Source organism: Clarias gariepinus, chromosome 7 (genome assembly GCF_024256425.1).
Source record: "Clarias gariepinus isolate MV-2021 ecotype Netherlands chromosome 7, CGAR_prim_01v2, whole genome shotgun sequence".
NCBI lineage: Eukaryota > Metazoa > Chordata > Actinopteri > Siluriformes > Clariidae > Clarias > Clarias gariepinus.
In genome coordinates, this window is record NC_071106.1 from 19,714,974 (window position 1) to 19,733,390 (window position 18,417).

Consider the following 18,417-nt stretch of genomic DNA (forward strand, 5'->3'; position numbering starts at 1 on the left):
GGACAGATTAGCAAGGCTAGCTCTGTTATTAGAGTCCAGCTGGATCCACTGGAGGCATTCGTAAATAAAGGACGCTCAGTATTTTGTTACCCATCATGGAGAAAACGTATTCCCTAAATCACAAACTGGATAAACAGAGAAGTGCCTTCTGTCGATGCACCTGTGCTGTACTAAGGCATGTAATTCCAGATCATTCTTATCCAAAGCAGTTGTATCACACATTACGTTACTATGGCACAAAACTGACCTACAAAACTGGTAAAACATTAAGTAGTAGTACGAGTTTCAATTTTAGTTTAAGTATTATTAGTGGTAGTAGCTGTAAATTGTGTTGCTATGTTCACTGCTTTTATTATAAACACAAGACACAAGAGATTTTCATTAGATATATAGAGTTTTTTTATTTTTTGCACTAGATTTTTTTTAAGCCCAGAGATCGTGTAAAACCAAGCCATCCAAACCATCCATAGACATTTGCATGTAATTCTGTTTTTGGTGATATTCTGTGATTAAAATCTGCATTGCATTCAGCAGTGTTTAGCTTATAGGCAATGTAAGCATCTGGAGAGAGACTACAGTTTATGGGCAGGACTATGTTGTGTTTTGATAAAGAAGATTTATGTTTCCCCCAAAAAAAACACTGTAATTCAAACTGTTTTCTTCTAAAGTATTTTTAAAAAAGCATTGTCACAATTTGATGCTTTCCTAATGTTCAAATTTGGCTTGATATTATGTTGATATAAGGTAGGATAGTGACTCTCAGATAATTCACATATTATCTTGTAATGATTAGTAATGATTTCATATAGATTATAGGGTTTCAAATCAATCCTCAATCCTCAGAGTCTCTCAAAGACCCAAATCTTTTCACTCCATCCTAACTTACACCATAAAATGTCTGGAGGTGATAAGAGCTGCTTTAAGAACCACTGATGTGCATATGTGCAACTGCACATGTTAACATAGATTACTGATTAATAAAAACATAATTGTGGTCAAAACATGATTTTTAAATAGACCTCGCTGCAGAACCAAATGTTTAGAGGGTGGAGTTGTACCTGATCCAGCTCTTTCTATCAGAATGTTTAAAACAGTATACAGCATCCATCAAACTCAATAATCTAATGTGCATCATACTGAGTCGTTTCCACCCCAAGATCTGTATTTCAACTGCACTCAGGTAGGAGAAGCTAGATCAGGATAAGGTCTGACTCCACCCGCTGGACAGCAGTAACTTCATACAGGACTTTCATAACTGCTTTACACATTCTCACTAAGATGGGAAACTGATATTGTGACTATGTTGATATGGTGTGTTTCATGCATACACTATGTGACAGGCTCTGATTGTTTTCTGCATTTTGTGGCATATTTTAAAATTTGCGTAGAGTGACGTTTGCCAGGCGCCCAAGGACACCTGCCCATGCCTGCTGCTGACTCTCCTGCCTCTTCTCATGGGCCTGGTAGGCTGAATAGATGATTCCCAGGATAAGTGTCTCGAAAGTATCGTCATTAAAGGATTGCTGTTCCTCTTCGAACATGATCAGCAGTTCCTGCATTCCTGGCACAGTTTTGGGTATGTCATCATTTATACGGCTTAAGAAAACACGTCCCAGCTTCATAGATGCCATTTCTTTGTCCTGCATTCCAACATTGCTGTCTTCATCAATCACAAGTTTTCTCAGTAAAAACTAGGATGAACAGAGTTATGTCAATTTAATATTTTCTTTTTCTTTCTTTTTTCTCTTTAACATTCCAGTATTGCTTTTAGCCCACCTTAATCAATCTTTCCTTGTCTTGGGGACTCCTCAAGGGCATGTTCCACTGCTTTATTAACTTAAGTTAGATAGAACTGAGCAACTAACCTTACATTATTTAAAAATATATATATATATATCTTTTTTTGTTATGCAAGTGACAAACCTTTGAAAAAATGGAGGCTCAAACGCATGAGTCAATCAATGATATAAACAGTACTGGAATGCCAGAAATATTCTAAAAATTACACAGATCAGTCATAACATTATAAACAAGACATGGCCAATATCATTAAGGTTCCCCTTGTGCTGCTGGGGCAGCACTGGACCCTCGGTGTATGACACTACAAGTACTTTAGTGATGTGCATGTGGTGTCTGGCACAGGATGTTAGCAACGGGTCCTTTGGATCCTCAGTCAGATTGCGATCTGGGGAATTTGGAGGCTGGATCAACAAACACTCCTAAACTCTTGCCCACCAAGCCCCATATGCAGCAGTCTGTCCTACATTAGGTGTTCTGATACCTTTTCATTGTGGCCAGCGTTACCTTTTTTCTGCATTTGTTTTTACATTAGCTTTTCTGTGGTTGGCCTTTGGTCCCCATATGCATAGGCCTTGGGTGTCCATGATCTTGTTACCAGTTTACTGGTATATAATTGATCATCAGTGTTAGGCAATTCTAATCCTAAAATACGTTCTTTAACTTAATATTAATATTACTTTATGGTTTTAAAATCTTACCTCATACATCAAGTTGGCATCACTGACACTGGTGATTAAAGTTTCTTTTGAAGCAGCCAGTGCATCTGCACACAAGGTTCATTCATTAATGTCACAAAACACAACAAACATGAATTCATTCATTTACTCTCACTCACTCATTCTCTCTACTGCTTTATCCTGTATTCAGGGTTGCAGGGACCTGGAGCCTATCCCACACACATATACAAGGCACACACATACACACTACGGGCAATTTGGGAAACCCAATTAGCCTAACCTGCATATCTTTGGACTGTGGTAGGAAACCCACCAAGCACAGGGAGAACATGCAAACTTCATGCACACAGAGACCGGAATCGAGCCTGGCCAGGAATCGGACCCGGACCTTGGAGGTGCAAGGCGACAGTGCTAACCACTACACAATTTAAAGTGACACTTGCTTTGTAAGGTCAAAGCACATACTATCCAGAAGGCCCAAGTGTCACAATTTAAAGTGACACTTGCTTTGTAAGGTCAAAGCACATACTATCCAGAAGGAGTGCAATTCAGACTGTTTAAATTAAGGCAACAATTATAAATTGATTGCTGTAAAGATATAACACTATAAATTTGATTTAACAATTTATAACTATAAACTAATTTTAAAATTATTATAATAAAAAAAAACAGACAACTGAATTGTCAAAAACTGTTTTATAAACTAATGTGTAGCACAGTGAAGTCCAATAACATCAAAGTTATTAGTACACCTGACACAAAGTAATTATATCCTATTACCCTATAAAGACTAAAGATTTGTGTTTGTTCTGTTTTTGAGCACAGATTGTTTTTCTACATTCTAACAAGGATCCAAAGAATTTAAGGCACAAGCCAGGCACACACACTCACACACCCAATCAGACACTAAGGGGAATTTGAAAACAATACCTACATTGCATGTTTCTGGATGGAAACAGAGTGCCCTAGAGGAAACCAACCAAGAACCTAGAGGTATCCAACCAAATCGCAGGGAGAACACGCAAACTACACTAACAGGTTGGAGGTATGAATCAAACCCTGAATTTTTTTTTGCAAGCGACAAGATATCTGATGAACTTAAGAGAAGATTTTTAGTCTTAAGCACTTGTGTACATTCTGTGTGTCAAAGAACAAGTGAGATTTACAGTGTATTGTACAGTACTAAAAAGCAGGGGGGTGTAAACCTCAAGTGTCTATCTTTTGGAATATGATTTAATTTCATAATTAAATGCACAATGACACTAGCACATGGTTGGGACTGTGTCCTTGCAGGCTTCAGGGTTGGGGTTTGAATTCTTGGGCATGTTCTCCCATGCTTGGTGGGGTTCCTCCCACAGTCCAGAGAGACGCAGATTAGGCTAATTGGCATTCCCATGTAAGCATGTGAGTGTGTGTGCCCAGTGAGGGGATCGGCACCCTATCTCACCTAATGCCCTAAATCTTCTGGAATATAGACTCCAGGCCACCTGTGGCCCAAGCGGTGTATGAGTGAGTGAGTCTAAGCTTATTATAACACCTTAGACTATGAATAAAAGTCATCTTCTGGTATGATTAAAAGAAGTTCCTTTTGTCTAGGACAATGCCTCAGTATTTTTCACAGGGAATATGTCATTAAATGGTCAATTCTCCCAAATTCTCTTTTGCCATTAAAAGGCAGCACTAAAAATCCTCAATAAAAAGCAAAAAGTTTAGGTTTCATAAGTTAAAGTTCAGTACGTTATGACAAATGGCTGGGCCAACACTTGGCTGTATAACTGGAGGCAGGAATGCTGTGAATGCAGAGTCAGCTCAGGGATGTGCAGCTTTGTTCCGATTGTAAAAATAATCTCCCGGTTTAATACCTTATGCCAAAACCTCTGCCTTTTCAGGCAATATATCATCCTACAATACATCATGCTATAAGTCTTTAAGAGATTGATCCACTGCTGTGAGAATCTGAGAGCCTGAGTTTATAACACAGTCATCCGTCGGTCATTAAAAAAAATCACGGAATAGGACAAAAATAGGAATGTCGCAAATGTGGAAGCGGGAAAAGTTCAAAAGAAGTAAATTGGTACCTGAATATGTGTGCCAAAGGTCTCTGCAAACCACGAGACACAGAAGAAGCCGTGCGAAGTGAACGAGCTGCATTTTCGCCGACATGAGTCCCGATCTGAAGAGAGAAGCAGAACAGAATGGTATCAGCTCCAAACCCTCTGACTGCTCTAGCGTTGCTCCACCTGCGGAAAAGAGCCGCGTGTCAGTGGAAAAAGAACTACCCTGGGACTGGATATCAATATGCTGTCCGTTGCATCAGTATTCACACCCTGGACGTTTTCTAAAATATATAAACTAGCCTGTAATACACAAATTTAAAAAGGTTCTGCTTCACTTCTGATTGCATACGTACAGTACAATAAGGTGGGAGATGATGCAAATATCCCCAAATTTTAAATATTACAGTTATTTGGGGCCTGGAGCCTATCCCAGGAGGCAGGGTACACCCTGGTGGAAAGGGTGCCAATCCATGCCAGGGCACACACCCATACATACACACTCATTCATACACTACTGGCAATTTGGGAACGCCAATTACCCTATTCTGCATATCTTTCTACTGTGAGGGGAAACCAAAGCTCCCAGAGGAAACCCACCAGACTCGAGGCAGGAATCGAACCCGGACTCTGAAGGCACAAGGTGACAGTGCAAGCCACAGTTAGTTAAATAAACAAAAAATAATTTATGATACACTTTTTATAATAATGCAGTCAGGTGGAAGTCTGAAAACTGCACATTAAGGTGCCTTAACAAGACACAGCAATATTAAAATGGTCCATCATATTCCAACTGTCCCATAGAATTCAGAAACTAAGTCAAGACCTTGTTAAACACAGAAGTAACTAAGAGTCCATGGGTAACTCATGATGCTACCACCACCATGCCTCACTCAAGATGTATAGTCATAACATCTGACTTTTTGTTATCTGTTTAAATAATGTTGCGTGCCTAATCACAATTCTTATTGGAGCTAAACCGATGCTTGCTTCATTGCTTCAGATAAAGTAAAAATTGAGGTTATGATTAAGGCATCCAAAAGTATCTGAACAGGTTACACTTGTAAATCTGTAGGAAATATATATATACACTAATTCATAGGTTTTATATATATATATATATATATATATATATATATATATATATATATATATATATATATATAATTTAGATAGTTTCCATAGAGATATAAGTATATTTAGATATTTTCCATATATTGTTGACAACATAAGAGCAAGTCATCACCAGGAAAAACATTCGTCAAAGAGGGGAAGAGGTCACCAGGACCCAATAAAACCAAGGCAAGTCTTTTGCAGTCTGCTTAAGCATGGGAGCTTAGGGTAGATCTGAAGAATAGGCTCCAGTTTCCAAATGTTGTCCACACTACCTTAAGACCTGACGCAGTTATCTTCTCCATGGAAATAAAGAAGATTATCTTTTAGTGGAGCTTACAGTGCCATGGGAAGAGGGGTGGGAGGAGGCATTTAAAAGGAAGACTGAACGCTATAAAGACTTGGTGTGGAACTGCAGGGACAAAGGTTGGCAGATGTGGTTGTATCCAGTCGAGGTGGGATGTAGGGGCTTCCCAGCCCAATCAGTATAGAAGCTGATGTCAGACATTGGATTGTGGCAGATTGAGAGAAAGAAGGCAGTGCGAAGGCTGGGGGAGGCAGCAGAAAGAGCCTCCTTTTGGATTTGGAGTAGGAGGGAGGAGTTAAGCTGGCAGCCAGGAGTGACTGAGTAGTGGCTGGCCACCACTAATGACCCACCAACAGGAGAGTGTTATAGTTAAGGGTCGAAACACTTTGGTAACCATCTGATGACACAACCTCCTGGCTAATGGCTCCAGTCGTTGCAAAATGACTGAAGAGAAGCATCCAAGGATGTGTGCTATTATTATTGACTGCATTTACACCTGGATTTAGTTGTTAAATATTAAAACCATTCGTGACACTTGCTGCATCAAACATGCGACGCAACAAGCAAGAATATTGTTACTGCTGCTGTGGCTGCAATGACAGGCCTCCACCGGAACGTGGCAGCAGCGAGCTGCAAAAAGACAGGCGGGTTCTCTGGCTGTCTCTCAAATTAACATGTAGCAAGAACGCTATGGCTAATAACAACAGGCTTTATTGGAGAGCTGGCTAATTGCAACTGAAAGGTCTATAAACCCGCAAGTACGATGTGCTATTTTATAAATCGTTACTGGTCTATTTTATGTGTTACTGAACAATTGGAAGTGTAAACTGACGGACTACAGCAGGCGTTGGCGCCTTTTTTGCGAGCTAGTTACTGATAGCTGGGTGCATTATGTGAGGCTAAACAACGGGCATGCAAACATGAGAGAGATAAATGAGCTAAGTTAATAAAAACGTAACTAAAAGAGTGTAATGAAAGATGAGGCACTGTGAATAATTATTTTTCATTGCATTGTTTTTAATGTGTAGGGTTAGGATTCTCGGTTAGTGGTGTGACTAATCTAATTTAGGAGCTAGCACAGAAAGTAAAGTTTGTTTGGCCTGTATGTGTGTGTGTATATGTGTATGTGTGTGTGTGTGTGGGGGGGGGGTGTTACTGGAAGCCTGAATTGTGTGTTACATCAGAGATCATGACTAGCTTCTCATATCTGGCCACCTGTTGAAGAAGCAGATTGCTGGACCAGTATTTCCACACTGAATAATTCAGGCAGCACTTTGTGTGTGTGTAAACAAGGTTTATCAGGGTGTGTTTTCTTCCTGCGCTGTTAGCTCCTGAAGTGTTTGATTCACCTTTGTTAATTTATTCACCAATCTTTATTAATTACTTCCATTTTAATCAAACTGTAATATTTTGCTGCACCAAGATTGAAAGACCCAGAAGAAATATACAGTACTTTTCAGGGCATTACATATACACCGTGTTTTTTCTTGTTTTCTGTGAGGCGGTGACAATAATCACTAGGGATGGGATTTAGAAGGGATCACTCAATATGATATTATGACGATATTTAGATGCCGATTCAATCTATATTGCGATTCCGTTAGTATGACATTGTTGTGTCTCAATTCAATATTAATGTTTTTAGATAGTGTTATAATTCTAAACAGACTTCATTCATTTGTAGGATAACAGAGGAACATTTTAACACCTCAAATGCAAAAATACATAAAAAAAAACACGAATTCCCACACAACAGATTCACAGTACATCATTAAGTCAATTTGGTTCCCCATCTCTACTAATCACTGTATCACCAGGCTGCCCCTTATCATGTTATGTTGCACGATAAAATCCCTTTTACATCTCGCTCCTTTTTAAATGAAGATGTCTGAATGGTTTGTGATCTTATGCTTGAATCTGTTCTTTCCTTTATTTTTTGTGTAAATTTTTTTTCATTCCTTCATGCAGCCCAGTTTGCCTTCAGCAACAGAGAACTTTTGTCAGATGACTAAATCTCTGTGTGTTTTGTAATATTTCCACCAGACTAGACAGCTGCAGCCCACATCAGATGCCATGGAGTCGTGTGATGACGGGGGCCTCAGTGTGGGCACATCCTCTATTGAGGAGAACTACTTTCAGGGCTACACATTCACAGACCGTTCACATTCTAGCCGTGTGGTTAAGAGCATCATGGACCTGTGTTTGGAGGACGGCTTGTTTGCAGATGTCACCATCACGGTGGAGGGCAGAGAGTTCCTTCTCCATCGTCTGGTCCTGTCAGCCCAAAGCAGCTTCTTCAGATCCATGTTCACCTCCAATCTTAGAGAAACTCACGATCGCCACATCGAGCTGAAAGACGTCAGTGCGCCCGTCTTCCAGCTGCTGGTGGACTACATTTACCATGGCACCATCAAGCTACAGGTGGACGATCTACAAGACACCTACGAGATGGCCGACATGTACCAGCTTACAGCCCTCTTTGAGGAGTGCTCGCGCTTCCTCTCACGAACTGTGGATGTCAAGAACTGTCTTCAGGTGAGTCGAAGAGAAGTGTTAGAGTGCTCCCGAATAAAAAAAATAAAAAAAATAAAAAAAGTGGTACCACTGGCTCATTCAGTTTTTGTTTTAGGTGATGTGGTTGGCAGACAGACACAGTGACCAGGAGCTGTATACAGCAGCTAAACACTGTGCTAAGATTCATCTGGTACAGCTGCACCAGACAGAGGAGTTCCTCAATCTCCCTTTACGTCTCCTCATTGACATCATCAAAGGTTTGTGCTGTAGGACGGATAAGTGGATTGCATTCATGGGTGAACAAATCATTACAATAAAATGTGAAATAAATACAGAAAAAGTATTAAGTAACAGATACTACTGCTCCAAAATTTGGGATCACTTGTGAATGTGATTTCTTCGTTTTTGTTTTAAGATTAATTTTTTTAAAGACAAGACATAGACAACAATACTGGGTGTTTCAAAATTTGGAATTAGGTAATTACAGTATGTAACAACAACAACAGTCAGTTGTTATTTTAAGACATGAAGGTCAGCTCTTCTGGATTAGTTTATTTAGAGTTACCAGCCTCAAAAGTCACCAATTAACGGCACCTTGGATTTGAGCCGTTATGAAGGTTTTACAAAGCATAAGTAGCAGACACATCTGTTCAAAGGAGATTGTTGCATATTTTGGATGCCTCTAGCATTGTTTTATCATGTAGAAAAAAATAAAAATCAGGAACGACCCCAACTTTTGAGCGTTAGTGTATATAAAGCTAAATTGTCATTTGTGTAATAATGCAGACTAATGAGAGAGTTTTTGTAGAGTGTGATGTTATGTGGCTATAATCTTCCTGTCTTTGATGAGGTGTCCGGTGATATCTCATCCTGTTTTTCCTGTTTTTCAACAAAAAGTTTAAAAGTCTTTGGTTAACATTTCATCTATAAGTTGTGTTTTCACTTAATGGTATGTTTACAGTGGTGTGAAAAACTATTTGGCCCCTTCCTGATTTCTTATTCTTTTGCATGTTTGTCACACTTAAATGTTTCTGCTCATCAAAAACGTTAACTATTAGTCAAAGATAACATAATTGAACACAAAATGCAGTTTTTAATTTAAGGTTTACGTTATTAAGGGAGAAAAAAAACTCCAAATCTACATGGCCCTGTGTGAAAAAGTGATTGCCCCCCTTGTTAAAAAATAACTTAACTGTGGTTTATCACACCTGAGTTCAATTTCTGTAGTCACCCCCAGGCCTGATTACTGCCACACCTGTTTCAATCAAGAAATCACTTAAATAGGAGCTACCTGACACAGAGAAGTAGACCAAAAGCTAGACATCATGCCAAGATCCAAAGAAATTCAGGAACAAATAAGAACAAAAGTAATTGAGATCTATCAGTCTGGTAAGGGTTATAAAGCCATTTCTAAAGCTTTGGGACTCCAGCGAACCACAGTGAGAGCCATTATCCACAAATGGCAAAAACATGGAACAGTGGTGAACCTTCCCAGGAGTGGCCAGCTGACCAAAATTACCCCAAGAGCGCAGAGACAACTCATCCGAGAGGCCACAAAAGACCCCAGGACAACATCTAAAGAACTGCAGGCCTCACTTGCCTCAATTAAGGTCAGTGTTCACGACTCCACCATAAGAAAGAGACTGGGCAAAAACGGCCTGCATGGCAGATTTCCAAGGCGCAAACCACTTTTAAGCAAAAAGAACATTAAGGCTCGTCTCAATTTTGCTAAAAAACATTTCAATGATTGCCAAGACTTTTGGGAAAATACCTTTCTTGGAAGGTATAAAAATAACTTTTTGAAAGGTGTGTGTCCCGTTACATCTGGCGTAAAAGTAACACAGCATTTCAGAAAAAGAACATCATACCAACAGTAAAATATGGTGGTGGTAGTGTGATGGTCTGGGGTTGTTTTGCTGCTTCAGGACCTGGAAGGCTTGCTGTGATAGATGGAACCATGAATTCTACTGTCTACCAAAAAATCCTGAAGGAGAATGTCCTGCCATCTGCTCGTCAACTCAAGCTGAAGCGATCTGGGGTGCTGCAGCAGGACAATGACCCAAAACACACCAGCAAATCCACCTCTGAATGGCTGAAGAAAAACAAAATGAAGACTTTGGAGTGGCCTAGTCAAAGTCCTGACCTGAATCCTATTGAGATGTTGTGGCATGACCTTAAAAAGGCGGTTCATGCTAGAAAACCCTCAAATAAATCTGAATTACAACAATTCTGCAAAGATGAGTGGGCCAAAATTCCTCCAGAGCACTGTAAAAGACGCGTTGCAAGTTATCGCTTGATTGCAGTTATTGCTGCTAAGGGTGGCCCAACCAGTTATTAGGTTCAGGGGGCAATTACTTTTTCACACAGGGCCATGTAGGTTTGGATTTTTTTACATATTTTTTTCACACCACTGTAAATGTAAAGTGCCATCAAGTCAGGACATTCACTGAGTCATGAAAGGTGTTGGCGGAATATTAGCTGATTCATCCAGAACACAACTTTTTCTGTCCACTTTCATCCAGTATAAGATGCAGGACCATCAAAGCCAACACAAGGGATAATACATGAATACTGTTGCTTTTATACATTTTAATGGACATCTTGCACTTTAGCCTAAAATTTTATAAAACCTATCAAAGTAAGAATGAAAGGTCTGCACTATGTTTTAAATTTGCATGATTGTAGGACAGATATCTGTAAAGCAGTGGAAAATATGTATAATTGTACAAGCGTGCAGTATACTTTAGTCAGTTAGTCTTCACACAAACATACATAATATCCCAATTTTTTTAGATTATGGCTTATCTAATGCATCCATTAATCTACCTTTGTTTTCCCTTTTCTTATCATATTTTTGCTGTAAATTGTCTGAGCAATTTGGCTAATTTGCAACACAACACACTGACTAGCTCACTTCATGTTGCTCCACTCTACTATTTATTGCTCAGTAGTAATATCTACTTAGATTAGTGTCCCTCGTTCATGGGATTCAGTATTGAAACCCTGCATCACACCAACATTACTGTCTTGTCTTTAATTTAGATGGTGTTCCAACTTCCCAAAATCCAACTGCAGCAATTGAGTCGTGGATAAACCACAACAAAGTCGAGAGAGAGGAGTTTGCAGACATGCTTTCTGACAGCCTAAAGGTGAGTTAGTTAATGTATAGCCTAGGCCTGGGCGAATATTCGAAATCGACATTCAAAACCCATAATCGATCAAATTTTCCCAGGTCGTTTATTTCGATTACTTTCCCTTTAAAAACACTACCACATATGGAGTCACGTAACCCCGCTCCTTTATGTTACGTTATTCCGCCGACATGTCGAGCATGGAGAGCTTGAACACTGAGACAACTGAGGAACAAGAGCAGCTTGTACCAAAGAAAAACGCAGTCTCCGTTATTGGACACATTTTGGCTTCAGTAAGAATGACTTAGAACAAAATGATTTAAAATTTAAAAGTAATGCACCCTTCATTCAAAAATCTCTCACTTGTAATATGTGAGCATATTTACTGTACAAAACTTTCCAGTGAACTATGAGGGCAAAAAATAAATAAATAAAACAATTGTTCATTAATCGTAATCGAGTTAAAATATTCAATTAATCGAGATTTTGATTTCAGGCCAAATCGCCCAGCCAAATAGTATAGCCTATATAATATAACTTTCTGTTTCTAAACATTAAACCATAATGACCCTGTAGCATGAGTGTTGTGTTATTCAGGGATTGTCAAAGTAACTAAGAACATATCATTCATTTTAAAATCTGGAACCTTCTGGTGCAGGAGATTGGAGAGAACGTACACATCTACCTTATAGGCAAGGAGGAGACGCGGACACACTCGCTGGCCGTGTCACTTCACTGTGCTCAGGACGATGCCATCAGTGTGAGCGGCCAGAATAGCTTGTGCCATCAGATCACAGCAGCCTGCAAGCATGGGGGCGACCTGTACGTAGTGGGCGGCTCTATCCCACGGCGCATGTGGAAGTGTAATATGCGCACCATGGATTGGGAGAGGTGCGCGCCGCTGCCTCGTGACCGGCTGCAGCACGCGTTGGTGTCCGTACCCTCCGAAGATGCCATCTACTCGCTTGGGGGCAAGACGCTTCAGGACACGCTGTCCAACGGTGTTGTCTATTACACAGTGCAAGCTAACACGTGGACCGAGACCAAACAGCTGGACATAGCTGTGTTCGGAGCTGCAGGCGTTCATCTCGACGGCATTATTTACCTTCTGGGCGGAGAAGAAAACGATGCCGACTTTTTTACCAAGCCATCCCGCCTTATCCAGTGCTTCGACACGGCAATGCAGAAATGCCGCACCAAGCCGTACATGCTGCCCTTCGCTGGCCACATGCACGCTGCCGCTCACAAGGACCTGATCTTTGTGGTGGCTGAAGGCGACTCGCTTGTGTGCTACAACCCACTGCTGGACAGCTTCACACGCCTGCGCTTCCCCGAGGTGTGGAGCTGTGTGCCCTCGCTCTGGAAGGTGGCCAGCTGCAACGGCTGTATTTATGTGTTCCGGGATAAATGCAAGAAGGGTGACGCTGACACACTCAAGCTGAACCCAGCCACATCTGTCGTGTCGGTTATCAAAGGGATTAAAATCCTTCTCACAAACTGGCAGTTCGTTCTGGCCTGATGTTGTAGTGGCATTTTTAATGAGACACAGGATGGGGTACAGTAAAACTGTATGTGGACCATATAATGTTTGCTGTCATGGTATAGAATTTACATTTGTATTGTCAGTTAGTCACTCGGCAGATGCTTCTATCTGACAAGACTTACAACTGAACTGAGGAGATAAAGAGTCTTACTCGAGAGCTCAGCAGTGATGTTTTACAGTACATAGATTTGAACTCTGAACCTTCCAGTTAGTAGTCCAGTGCCACCATTAGCCCATGTATAATGATATAAGAGAAACTACCTGAAGTGTTTGTATACTTTTAATTTATTTGTGCTCCCAATGCATTGTTAAAAAAGCCATACAATATTTGAATTCTTAACTGAATCAACACTTTGTGGCATTTTGGACTACAGTTCAGTGTCTAGTTTTATCGGCACAATATTATAAGCAGTAAAAACCATCTATAAGCTCATTACTGAAGGTAGAATGTCATGATCTACTCTTTCCAGTTGACTTAGTGTAAAGATCAGTATGGACCACTGATCTTCTCACTTATTTTTTTTTTATAATTTTTGTTAACATGTACAATGCAGAACTGATGCTCGGTCTTTTTATTCCAAATTGTAATAAACAAGGGCCCTATATATTTAAGTATGCTGAGTAGTCTAGTTGACAGTAATTATGTATGTCAGAGGTTTTTAGTTGTATTTAAGCTCACATGAGCTCACAGTTAAACAGCTACTGAGTGCCGCAGTGTAAAGAAAGCTCTCTACAGTCCAGTACAGGGGTGCCAAACTCGATTTAGGTAACGGCCCAAAATTACACCAACTCTAATATCAAGTGGGCTGAAAATAATCTCTTCAGCAGACCAAAAACATCAACAGCTCGTCTTGAATGTGTTTATTAACAATTATACATGCAGTGCCTTGCATAAGTATTCACCTCTTTGATTTTTTCCCCCACATTTTTTAATGTTACAAACTGAAGTTAACATTTCTTTGTTAACACACAAAAGAAAAGGTGTGACTTTCTTACTGTTAACTTTGTTTGTTGTGAAACTCAGAAATGTGTTTTGTTTAGGGGAAAATAAACAAGAAATTGTATTCAAGTAAAAATGCAGATAATGTATCAAAATCTTGGAAGTACCCTCACATAAAAATGTTAAGTATAAATGAAAAAAGTGCCCCTTTTCTTACTTACACTATAAGTATTTTTTTATTTAGTATTTAATTGTTAATATTCCTTTAATGTTACTTTTTCTTTCATAAAATTAAAAACCTTTATTTTATTGAAGATAAATGAATCAAAAGTAAATATCATGTAAGTGACCAAAGTTAACCAACAAACCATTGTTTGAATCGCTGCCGAGGCAGTTTGCGTTAGCTTATGGAATCTTTAATTTCTAACCTGGCATTACCTGGCTCATCATGATTTATTTTTTATTAAATAAAGTTTATGCTTTCTAGGGAGGCAAAGAAGAATTCCAGTTTTATGAGTCTTGCTACTCTAGTATATACAAATATTTTACCAAGGAAGAAAGTTTTTTAGCATAGTCAGTGGCTGGATGAGACAGGTTGTTCAAAATCTAAATAAAAATGTAAGTTAAAATAAGTTCATTAAGACAGAGTACAAGCATTTAGTTAAAGCAATGCTTGCATAAAGTATAAATAGTGGCAAGTCTAATTTCTCTCCAATTCCTGAGAAAGACATGATTACAAAAATAAGAATTTTGCATGGTCATGAAGGATTATGTATCATTACCACATTTAGTAATTAGCTGAGTTTATGGCTCTGTGTTTAACTCTGTTTTGCTCTCTAGTGGAATAACAGGCTTATTTTTAAAATAACTTTGATTTCAGACCATAAGATGATTATAATTAACTATTATATATTATAATATTATGTATTATAATTTATAATTTGGTTTATGCTGTTTATCAGTCCGAATGTTAGACACATCTGAATTTTTTTCTTTAAACTAAACACTACACAGCAAGCTTCTTGCACAATGGTATTGATCGTGTTTTAAGCAGCAATAGAAAATGTAAGGTGACTTGTGCATGTGGATTGTAATATATTATGTCTCTTGTGTAAAGTGTCTCTTGTTAAACAGGAGAGGGGATTTCACCTTTGAATGCCCTGAAATATTTTGCGATGTTCATAATGCTTATTTATGGGTGCTTAATGTAAAAAACACACTTTGCAGCTGATTATATACATATGAAATAATGTGTTCTGCACTGTATATGCATTGTAATAATGCTCATGAAGGGCAAATGAAGTTATCATATTGATTCCTTTGTATGATTAAGAATGCATTGCTTTGTTTGTTTAATTAGATTTTACTGCCTCCAAACTGCTATGGTGAAAAACAGGACCCTGCCCAATCAGGATTCTGCTTCTTTTCATATAATGTAAAATAATTGCAGTGACATAACACTTTAAATGCATTAAATGTAATAAAAAGAAATCTAGGCAGATGTTTTTAAAAATTCTCTGCATTCACAAAACATTTTCTAAATCCATCCCTCATGAATGGATTGAAGTTATTGAATCAGGTGAAGTACTGGATGCCTTATTGCAGAAGGAGAGTAAAAGAGAAGCACAGATTTTAGTTTTACTAAAAACCTAAAACAATCATACAGGTAGTTAAAGTACCTTTTAGAACCTTTTAAATGAAAGAATACTCCAACCCTTAAACCATTTGCCGTGGTTTATAATGCTTTAAGATGTCAAAATCATGACGTGTCAGGTTTATATACAGGTGCTTTCCATAAATTAGAATATTATTGAAAAGTTGATTTATTTCCGTAATTTAATTCAAAAAGCGATTTTTTTTAAGGTTATTGCTTACAACTAATGAAACTGAAATTTCAGTATCTCAGAAAATTAGAACATTGTGGAAAAGATTAATATTGGAGACTCATGGTGGTGCACTATAATCAGCTAGTTAACTCAACACACCTGCAAAGGGTTTTTGAGCCTTTAATTGGTTCAGTGGGTCACAAAAGGTCATTGCTCAAAAGGCCTGGCTGTTTACAGAGTGCTGCACACATTCCAAGCACATTAATGGAAAGTTGAATAGAAGGAAAAATGTGGTAGAAAATGGAGCACAAGTAACAGGGATAACTGCAGGCTTAAATGGGTTGTGAAACTAAACCTGTTCAAAAATTTGGAAATGATTCAACAGCAGCTGGAGTCAATGCTTCAAGAGCCACCACGTACAGACATATCCAGGACATGGGCTACAACTGTCGCTACAACTCTCTTGAACCAGAGACAATGCAGCGGTGTCTTATCTGGGCTTAGGACAAAAAGGATTGTACTGTTGCTCAGTGGGCCAAAGTCCTCTTTTCAGATAAAATGTTTTAAATTTTGCATTTCATTTGGAAATCAAGGTCCCAGAGTCTGGAGGAAGAGAGGAGAGGCATTGAATCCAAGTTGCTTAAAGTCCAGTGTAAAGTTTGCAGTCAGTAGTGGTTTGCGGAACCATGTCATCTGCTGGTGTTGGCCCACTGTGTTTTTCAGGTCCAAGGTCAGCACAGACATCTACCAGGAAGCTTTAGAGCATAGGCTTTCTTTCTGCTGACCTGCTTTATGGAGATGTTGATTTCATTTTCCAGCAGGACTTGGCACCTGCCTACACTGCCAAAAGTACTAATACCTGGTTTAAGTACCATGATATCCCTGTGCTTGATGGATCAGCAAACTTGCCCAATGTAAATGGCCTAGAGAATCTATGGGGTACCGTAATAAGGAAGAAGCGAGACACCAGACCAGACAACGGAGATGAGCCAAAAGGTCCTAATGTCAAACTCTTGATGGTTCTTGATTGTTTGACTCTGTGACATCACCTGCCTTAAATCACCTACAAATGGCTTCATGTTATATAGGTAATGGCACGTTATACTTGAAATTCTAAACTTACAATTCAATCACCTTCAACTCCACTACAAACCATGCCAAACTCCTACAGAACCATCACAAGCTATTTGCATAAAGGTTATCTAATATTCCTCACATGAATTGTCAAGACTTTGTCATGATCTGAATCCCCCTGTATTGAATACCTTTAACTATCAGGACATAATTTTTGATGAATTTGCTCCAGAGAGAGTTTTTTAGTTTTATTTATTTGTTTATTTATTTATTTAATTTTTTAAAGTTGCCTTATGAAATAAATTAACAGGAGAAATCACAACTATATGTCAAAGTACCAGCATTTCCACACACAAAATAAGAAGATCCTATCAGATTGGCACTAACCAGGTGAGTGGACATTGGACAAAACACTGTTAATGTAAAGGCTGGACGTGGATTGGGAAAACGTTATGTGGCCCGTGGCCTGATGAGTCCAGGTTGCCCCTATCCAGAATGATGGGTGCATCAGAGTAAGTCAGGAAGCGCAGGAAGTGATGCCCTCATCATGTATCCTGCCCTCAGTACAAGCCTCTGAAGGCAGTGTTATGATCTGGAGTTGCTTCAGTTGGTCTGGTCTAGGCTCAGCAAGCATGTAACAATAAAATGAAGTCAGCAACTTCGAGACTCATTTCCACACATTACATACCATTATTAAAGCCAAAGGAGGTCAAACTATTTTTAGTGTTTTAAAGTTTGTTTGTTTTTAGTCCTGCAGTATATTTTATATGGTCTTCCATATCAAAAAGAATTATAATGTGATTCTTTAAAGTTTAAACAGGGCACAGTGTGTGATTGTGAATGGCACTGTGGTGACGTGTGGGAAGGATTAGTGTAATGTGTGAGTTGGGCGTGTTCTCTGCTGTTTATGATACATGGAAGAGATGATAAAATATTGTATTGAGTATTTATGAAACATAAGAAGAAACATTTCTACCCTGACAACGATGTTGTCTTCTGGGACGACAATGCCCCAGTCTACAGGCACCAAGCGTTTATGAAGTAAATAAACACATCTCACCTATTTGTAATTTGTAAGGTAATAAGTCCAATAAAAACAAAAGTGAATAGTCACAACTAGTGAGGCTAAGTTTGTGTGATGATCATGGCATGACTTAGAAAGTCCAGGGATGTGTCTTGGGAAAGTTGTGAATGGCAAGGTGTTAAAAGTTCCTATTTGTATCCTCGAAGCAAGCTGAAGGGAAAGGGTGGTGGAAAAGCTAGAACTTGATAATTCGATCCCATTGATGTGTCTCAAGAAGCATTGATACTGTAACTCAAGACGAATACCATGTCAGACTTTGTGAACTATTCTAAGCATCAGTTGCTGACACCAGAGCAGGGGACATGGGGGGAGGCACATATGTGCTTTAACAAGGCCCTCCCCCAGGAACTCGCC

At 39.1% G+C, this 18,417-nt stretch overlaps 2 protein-coding genes across 2 annotated transcripts; one reads left to right on the forward strand and one right to left on the reverse strand.

Moving 5' to 3' along the window:
- Window positions 1–422: 422 nt before the first annotated feature.
- On the reverse strand, window positions 423–4,688 carry LOC128528126 (protein FAM180A). The gene is made up of 3 exons (XM_053500882.1): window positions 4,556–4,688; window positions 2,499–2,563; window positions 423–1,691 (listed from the first exon to the last, which is right to left on the reverse strand). The coding sequence occupies exons 1-3, from the start codon at window positions 4,638–4,640 to the stop codon at window positions 1,374–1,376; spliced, it is 468 nt and encodes a 155-aa protein (XP_053356857.1). The 5' UTR covers window positions 4,641–4,688; the 3' UTR covers window positions 423–1,373.
- Window positions 4,689–6,594: 1,906 nt separating this feature from the next.
- kbtbd4 (kelch repeat and BTB (POZ) domain containing 4) lies at window positions 6,595–14,790 on the forward strand. The gene is made up of 5 exons (XM_053501118.1): window positions 6,595–6,709; window positions 7,995–8,486; window positions 8,581–8,722; window positions 11,508–11,614; window positions 12,255–14,790. The coding sequence occupies exons 2-5, from the start codon at window positions 8,025–8,027 to the stop codon at window positions 13,113–13,115; spliced, it is 1,572 nt and encodes a 523-aa protein (XP_053357093.1). The 5' UTR covers window positions 6,595–6,709; window positions 7,995–8,024; the 3' UTR covers window positions 13,116–14,790.
- The last annotated feature ends 3,627 nt before the right edge of the window (window positions 14,791–18,417 follow it).

What these genes read in the sequence shown, in the direction of transcription:
- LOC128528126 (XM_053500882.1), bottom strand. Translation starts at nt 4,640, where the DNA reads ATGTCGGCGAAAATGCAGCTCGTTCACTTCGCACGGCTTCTTCTGTGT. An exon ending in CCTTTGGCACACATATTCAG is followed by an intron (nt 2,564 to 4,555) that starts GTACCAATTTAC and finishes CCTTGTGTGCAG; the next exon opens with ATGCACTGGCTGCTTCAAAA. An exon ending in ATGCCAACTTGATGTATGAG is followed by an intron (nt 1,692 to 2,498) that starts GTAAGATTTTAA and finishes TGTTCATCCTAG; the next exon opens with TTTTTACTGAGAAAACTTGT.
- kbtbd4 (XM_053501118.1), top strand. Translation starts at nt 8,025, where the DNA reads ATGGAGTCGTGTGATGACGGGGGCCTCAGTGTGGGCACATCCTCTATT. An exon ending in CCTCATTGACATCATCAAAG is followed by an intron (nt 8,723 to 11,507) that starts GTTTGTGCTGTA and finishes TCTTTAATTTAG; the next exon opens with ATGGTGTTCCAACTTCCCAA. An exon ending in TGCTTTCTGACAGCCTAAAG is followed by an intron (nt 11,615 to 12,254) that starts GTGAGTTAGTTA and finishes CTTCTGGTGCAG; the next exon opens with GAGATTGGAGAGAACGTACA.